At 35.8% G+C, this 8,338-nt stretch overlaps 1 protein-coding gene across 1 annotated transcript; it reads right to left on the bottom strand.

Annotated features, from left to right (window-relative positions):
* Positions 1-5,522: 5,522 nt before the first annotated feature.
* ASCL4 (achaete-scute family bHLH transcription factor 4) lies at positions 5,523-6,168 on the bottom strand. Its single transcript, XM_014053720.2, has one exon. The coding sequence runs from the start codon at positions 6,146-6,148 to the stop codon at positions 5,579-5,581; it is 570 nt and encodes a 189-aa protein (XP_013909195.1). The 5' UTR covers positions 6,149-6,168; the 3' UTR covers positions 5,523-5,578.
* Between the last annotated feature and the right edge of the window lie 2,170 nt (positions 6,169-8,338).

Below are 8,338 nucleotides of genomic sequence, written 5' to 3'. Positions count from 1 at the left end.
GGGGGTTTGAGGATGTAACAACAGAATCAAGTAGAGCATTCCAGGCATTGACCACTCTGTTGCTGGTTAAGTTGTATTGAGTTGAGTTGATTGATTGTTGCCATGATTCAGTTGTAGCTGTGTTCAGTAGGATCAAGTGATGACTTCCAATGCTACAGCAGATTCCCAAACTAGATGCCCTTCACATGTGTGAAATTTCCAGAATTTGGACCTAGCAGAGAATTCTGGAACTTGCATCCAGAAATAAGGGAGATAACAATGTTTGGGGAAATTGTAATATTGTATATGAAAATTTAGTCCCAGAAAATATTAAAATGAATCCAGAACATGGATTCTGGAGTCCAGAATCCAGAACAAAACTTGTCCCATCTCGGCTTTGGGTCGCCAGATTGGGAATTGTACTACTAGGCTTCGGTATTTACATGGGTGAAAGAATGGATCAATTTGAAGCATAAAAGACTATTACCTTTAGAAGGACATAAAAGACTATTAACTTTAGAAGGACAACTAAGTTGGCATTCATTTTTATGATTTGGGAAGAATAAGATATATAGTTACTTTCAAAGACATCATGTTAGAAATGCACTGTTATCAGTATGACTTAAAATTAAAGAACAACACTATTTGAAAATAGCACTCTGGCTTTGTACAATGGAAGCATTGATACATCCTAATGTTATTAACATGGAAAAAAATTGTAAAATATAAAGATATTTTGAATGAAAAGGGGGAATTAAAAACTAAGCAGGTACTTAGCAGTCAAGGGATGGACATCACATGGTGGCCACAAAAGCAGATACAATCACAATATGAGAAAGATGCTAAAATATACAGTTTCAATAAAGAATTAACAGAATTGGACCAGATATTAACCAGAACAGATGAAAAACTGATAAAGAAAATATATTGATACTTATTAGGGATCAAACTTGAAAGTGAGCAGGTGAAGGAGATCAATGATTGTCTGGGCTAAAAATTTTGGATCTGCAATAGAACGAAACAAATGACAAAAATTGTGGGATAGAAATGTTAAATTAACTATGTCAACTGCATACAAAGAAAATTTGTATAAAATGTTCTATAGATGCCATTTTGCAATAACACGACTGGCAAAAATGAATAAGGATAGATCTGCTAAATGTTGGAAATGCAACCAAATATCTGGTTCATATTACCATATGTGATGGACATGTCCAAAATCCAAAAAATACTGGACAAAAATGCATACTTGGTTGGAAAAAATGATAAAACAGCATATAAACATGAAACCAGAAATATTTCTATTGGGCATTCTGCCGGAAAGATATGACAAAGGGACATTTTACATGTATTAACTGCAGCTAGAATTGTATATGGTCAACAATGGAAGTGTGATGAGATCCCGAGAGATGAGAGCGTAATACAGAAAATATTAGAATGTGCAGAAATGGATAGATTAACACTTACTATTAAGGACAAAGAAGAAACTGAATACTTTTTACATAGAATATATTTTATCAATGGTTAGACAATAAGAACAGAAGTTAGAAACGCAGGGACATAAAAAGGATAAACATTAAAATGGAAATTTGATAAAATAAACAAAATATTATTGTTATTATAGCATCAATGTTATTGTGATGAATGTTATTGCAAACATTTTGATTACGGTTGCCCAAAAATATCTGTACCCAGACAACACACTGTTTGATTGAAATTGAATTTTGTTATTCAAATAAAGTAAATAAAATATGATTATAAAATATAAAATATAGTGCACGTTGATTTCTCTGTGCGTGTGCGCAGTTGCCTATAAATAGGTCTGCGTATGCGCACAATATTAATAATGTTTTTAAAAGATGTCGTGGCATCCAGGGAACTGGTTCGGGGGCGTGGCGAGCATGCTGTCCCTACCGGTTCAGCGACCCAGTCACCATTTCCACTACTGATTCCACTGAACCAGTGTGACCGATAGGAACCCACCTGTGATATAGACTGAACTCTGTGTGTTATCTCCTCTTAAACTGATTTTAAAGAACTTTCATGGTCATTCGATATAAGCATATTATAGATTTTTATGGTAGCTTCTTTCTGCCTCCACCTTCCTAGAGAATATGCCAGAGTCAAAGGCTCTGCAAATGGACTACATCAGGGGTGCTAAATCTAGCCCATGGTCCTGCCCTGGAAATAGCAAAGGACTGGTTCACGGTGCCTCTCAAAATAGGGCACTTGGGGGCCTCACGCAACACTCTGCGCAGCCAAAACAGGGCACAAAGGAGGCCGTACAAAGCCCCCCCCCCCCGTGCTCTGTTTTTGCTGGCAGGGTGCTGCAGGAGGCCACCCAGGCTGAAAATGAGGCACAGGGTGCTTCACATGTGCCCCCACCTGCACCCTGTTTTTGTCAGCAGAGTGCTGCAGGAGGCATCCATACCATCTCCTCCATCCCGGCCAGCCCCCAGAGGAGAACTACAATGCTGATCTGGCCTCAAAGAAATTCAGTTTGACACCCCTAGACTACATTGTCAAATGGAAGCAAAAGAAAACCCCAATAATTAAGAGGCTACATTATTCATTTAGCAAAGCTCTGGATAGAACAAATGCTTCAGAAACTGAATTCTTGTTTCAAAACGGTAGCCCATTCTTAATAGAATCTCTAAAATACAATGTTAGGGGAAAGGATCAAATTAATCTGCTCTAGCTTGCTCAGTTCCACCTACCTAATCTGGATCCATCCCATTATATTTAGCAGTTTGCTCTAGTTTCTTTTACTGTTGATAGTAATATATATTATAATTATACTTGTTTAAAGCTTTTCATCTTCATGGTACTTTACTACCAATTTCATTTCACAGCACTCCTGTTGTGTTTCTGTGTTAATGTACATTAGTCATAGATAATACTTTTTTGAACTCTGTTTTTAAATGACTTTTATTACAAGATATAAGCTTGCTGACATGTAGACCATATTACTCTTAATAGCAAGAATGTAATCATGAATATAAATTAGAATCCCTTTTTCAGATATAACACATGTGGATAATGATCAACATTTATTCTTTGGCTGCTAATTAATTACTGATAAAATTGTTGAGCATGTATCTAAGGGAATCCGTGAAGTATTTTTATGGCAAACCTTAATCGTGTCATATGGAGAGACATCTCCTGGTCTTGTTTTTAATTCAAACATTAATTCAAAGAATGTCAACGTCTGATCATTATCTGCTTTCCGTAACAAGAATCCTATTCACTTGCTACTCATTATAAGGATTAAAAATACCTCCAGCATGAAGCCTGCTGAAAATGAAGTTGGGGGGTTTGCTGCAGTTGTTTTATGGCAGGATATTAGCAATATTAACCAGAATAATATTCAGTTAGCTTTCATCCTTACCTGAAAAGAATCTGTGATGGAGGTGATTGGGACAGAAGTTGTTTTCAAAACTAATGCTACTATATGTAGTAATAGTGAGGAAGCATCTATCAAAGGTAAAACATTGTGACTGAAATCTCTTCTATATTTTTAACTAAAACTAAAAGAGCATTTTTGCAGCTGCATGGAGCTCTTTTAAATATACAGGTCTCCTGGCTATTTCAGAACTGGATAATATCACACAACCAGTTTAAAATGTATCAAGAGTATTTAAGTATTTCATTCTCTTCCAAAAGCCCAAGATCAATATAAGCTGAGCTTCTGAACATTTAAAAACCCACACATACCATAGAATTCATACCTGAGTACAAAGAATAAACTTATAAAACACTTCACAAAATGTAGACGGTAAATGCCACCACTTTCCACCCAGTGTTTGATTTGGCGCTCATTTCTCACAGTTTTAATCCCACATCATTGGAGTTAAAATTTGTTGGATCAGAGTATTTTCCCTGAAAGCAAATCCATCCATGGGTAGACAAGGAGCTGTAGCTTCACGCTCTTGGCTTCATCCTTAGGCCACACCCCTTGATTAATCCTATTTTCAGCATGTATACAGCGCAAGCAATTTCAAACATTACATCTGTGTGCAAGTGTCTATGGAGAATTCTCAGTCATCCAGGTCATGGTTGTCCCAAAGGTGCTTTTTCAAAAGGCAACTGGACTTTGTTTTTCCAAAGCCCAGTTGCCTTTTGAAAAATCACCTTTGAAACATCTGTGTGCAAGAGACAGTTGTTCTCATGTTGTTGTTTTTTATGAGTATTCTTTACCAGCAGCTTGGTGGACTATGATCTGCCCAAATATGTGATATTAGGGCTATTCTTCCTTCAGTGTCACATCAGTGCATGACTATATGCAAAGTAAAACATGAATGGGGTTAAGGGAATTATCATGATAAATACATAGACAAGATAAACTAATGATTTGGCTTATTTTAAATTAGCTTTCTTTGTTATTATGCCATTTGGCAAGGTTTGCAAAATAATTAATTGACAGTAACGGGAATGCATGGAGCAACACCTCCTCCCTTTTTAAGACAGACTCCGATTCCTCTTGCTTAGTAAGTACAACTAAGTTTTGCACCTATTCTCTAAATCCAATCAAAAATACTGTTTGCAAATCTGGGGATAAGTGCAAACTTTGTCATTCAAATCTTGTATTTTTTAGATTTTATTCCCTTCCCTACCACACTGAAATTATGTATCAATCGTTTCTTTACCGATATTTTTTCATCCTCTTGGCATTTTGAAGATCACCCATTATTGTGCCTGTATTTATTTTGCTCCTTTTATTTTGACCCATTAGTATGTATACACATGAAACCTACATATATCATCACCCAAATGCCATAGTAATTAAGTTTATATGAACATATAAGTTGGTTATTAATAAGCAAGACAAGAACATCAGAAAAAAATGTGTTTCATTCTTACATTAGAGCTACCTAAAATGAAATTACAGCGAAACACATTTCATTTATTTTAACCATTATCTGGCACATATTAACATCACATATTAAAATCACATATTAACAAAAAATTAAGGTCTGCTCACATTTTTCAATCTAGCACATCCTAAATGCAAACCCTAAAATATGATGACAGTACTCTCATTGTAAACTGTTAAACAATTTCAAAACAATTTAATTTAAATCCCATTAAAGTCAAGATAATTGTGACTTAATCCCAGGTTTCAAAACATTCCCAGGGGTGTAAATATAATTTACTTTATTTAGAGATAATGCTCTGCTAATTATTATTATTAATTACAACATTATTGTCCAGTGTCCACTAAACCTGGACAGTGTCTTAATAAGCAGCGTTATTACAAGTGAGGGGGGAAACCACATTTGATTGTATTATTATCTTTAACTAAACCAAAACAAGACAAAAATTACAAGTCAATGTTTCCAATTTTATGACTGATAGCACAGTCATAAAATATTCAATAACATAAATACAGAAATGTTAGGAACTATGTTATATTTTTCTTACATAAACACCTGAAGATAGCCAAGAATGACTCATACTGGAAACAGTCTTCTCAATATCTTTTTCTACCGTTCTGCTAGAAATGAATTTTTGTCTTCCAGGTGTCCATGAAAGATTGGAAATTTTGGGCTTGGAAAGAGATTGATGGTCTTTATGTCATTTGTTTCTATGGACTGTTTTCCTAACCACAAACGTCCTCAAATTCACTGTAAGGAGATGACGCCAATGAAGTTTTAGATTCTCCATCACTGTTGCATTCTCTTCTTAAACTAGGACCAGAAACTCCCGATGCATCTGTAGCTGGAATGGCTGTCTTATTATTTGTTCCTAAAGGGTGATATTCCAGCAAATTCTGAAGGTGTTTAATGTAAGTGATGGCAGCTCTCAAAGTTTCCACTTTGCTGAGACGCTTCTCAGCAAGCTCTTTGGGAAGATGGTCTCTGAGGCGTGCATAGCCTTCATTTACACAACGAACTCGCTGCCTTTCCCTCTCATTTCTTTTCCGAATGAAAGCAGGCTCAAATGAGTAGTCATAAACTCCCACATACCCAGAAAAGGGTAAATAAGAGAATCTTCCTGAATATCCATTGTAAGGTTGATGGTCCCAGTACGTTTGTCCAAAAGGAAGAGGGATGCCAAATGGTTCTCGGAGTGGTAAACCATGAGAGCCGGTAACATGACTGCTTCCAAGAGATGCTGGTCCGGAACATGAGATCCTGTTCAAGAGCCCATCATCTTTCTTACTTCCCATCTTAGAAGCAATTCAGAGTCAAATTCCAGAATAGGCTTTCTGGAATTTATCCATTGAAGGAGAGGTCAAATAGGTCAGATGTTCTGCTCCACAATTGGTGGTGATCAGAGAAGTAGGCATTGGCTTAAGGTCCATGGCAGTAAAAATGACCCTGAGATTCCGTTCTTCCATCCAAGTATCAGTTCAGTTCCTTAGTCTGTTATTAGTGATTCAGGATGCCTTCTAATTTATAAGCAGGCTTCTAGGAGCATCACTCCACACTTTAAACCCAGGTTTTCCTCTGATCTTCATATTTCAAAAGATAATGAGAGGGTTCCCGTGTTTCTTTTCTTCAAGCTTGGATGTGTGACTATAGAGATAAAACCAAACGTAAATAATCTTCTAGGCTGTAAACACTTCTCACATATTGTAATCCTCAGTGCCCTTTGATATTACCTGCCTCCAAAAGGATGGATAACTTGAAAAGTTTGCAGGCATTTGACAAGAGTTGCCAAAGCTCCACCTCTTTCTCCTCAAGAATTGAGGATCTCCTGTCAGCTGAAAAAAATTAGCCAAGGGCTTTCTTTATGGAAATCCAAAGCATGAGGGCAGGTTTTGCAGCTTCCGCTGTCCTAAAATAATGGCATCAGTCAGTTAATAGAAGTTTGCAGACTTAAACTTCATCTGACAAGTTGTGATGTGATGTGTATGTCCGTGTGTGTATGTCCGTGTGTGTGTGTAGATGTGTGCAGAAGTGTGAGATATAGACTATTAAGAGAAAGAGTGCTCCCTTGTGGTTGAGAGTGTGACAGATGAGGGGTATTTTCAAACATAGTTGGTAGGAATTGTCTAGCATTCTTTAAGATGTGTGCAGCAGTAAAAGAAGGTATTTGTTAAATTCAACATATGCAACTGTAATAAGGGCATCTTATTCTTCTTCCATTTAACCATTTCCCAACCCATTCCCCCTTGTTCTCTCTGGTGAATTATAATGAGTCTTGGAGCAATCATCTTTACTTCGAATTATACTATATAAATTATGTACACCATTGTCACTACTAAATTGATCAATTTAGTTCCACTATAATTATTCCTTGTTTTATATGCATTGCCTATGGCAGAGTTCTACCCCACATTTAAAAATACACTTTTCCTAGTTTTTTTAAAAAGCAATTTCAATCTTTTCAGGAAAAGAAATGAATTCTGTTTGAAAATGTTGTAACTTGGGAGACTTTAAGAATGGTACTGTTCATGAAGTAAAAGATGTAAACATTTTCCACTTCAAAACAAATATATTTCACAGAATAAGGTATCCTATTGCACATGTCCTATCTTGCTTACGAAAAAGTGATAGGATTTGTTCTTCAAACTGTAATATAAGAAAATATGATAAATGTAATTGTGTTTGATACTAACCTAAGCAAGTTCATTCAGTTTCTAGGTAGGTATTTTTATTTATCCCTTTTTTAAAAGATATCCTTAGCTCTTTAGGTTTCCCCCAAGCCATTCCTATTTCCCTTTTCTCCACATGGAAATGAATATAGAACTGGAAGAATAAATTTTTATTTCCTTGTTCCAATGCTGCCAATGCTTCATTCACAGTTTTTTAACGGAGTACTCTATTTTTTTTTCTTTTTTGGGTGAAATCCTTGTAGTGTTTAACAAAAAAAAAAATTTGTTTTATGAGTCCAAATGAAATTTCTGCTACTTGGATCTACAGAAAAGGCATGGTATCCACAGAAAGGGCAGGGCAGAGTAATGGCAAAATTATCATGAAAACATGTGTATGCCATCAATTTATGCAGATGCTGCTCACTACAAAGTTAATATTACCAAGTATATTTAATGTATTTGGTGCCTTCTTTTTCTCCATGTAGAAGATTATGACTTGTCTTTTGGAATGTTTGGAGTACAGCTTTATTTGTCCCAAGACAATATTTATTTAAAAAGCTCTTTACAGTAGCATTGTGTTTCTCCATTTTATGCACATGGATACCTTTATAGTATTTTCCCATTTTTCATAGTGTTTAAATATTGTCCTTATAAGAAAGAAGCAGTAGAATTGACCATATTTGGGATTTGTGAACAAGTCTTGATTTCCTGAACCACCTGCAGTTCAGCAGTACAATAAAATAACTTTATTTTTTACATATCTACACTGGGCAGTTTACAATAATGTACCTCAAAAGAAACTGGTAATTTAGGAATGAA

This window comes from Thamnophis sirtalis, unplaced genomic scaffold (genome assembly GCF_051295495.1).
Source record: "Thamnophis sirtalis isolate CommonGarterSnake01/CBP01778 unplaced genomic scaffold, rThaSir2_p1.2 scaffold_9, whole genome shotgun sequence".
In the NCBI taxonomy this organism is placed as follows: Eukaryota; Metazoa; Chordata; class Lepidosauria; order Squamata; family Natricidae; genus Thamnophis; species Thamnophis sirtalis.
This window is presented reverse-complemented; position numbering and strand designations above follow the sequence as displayed.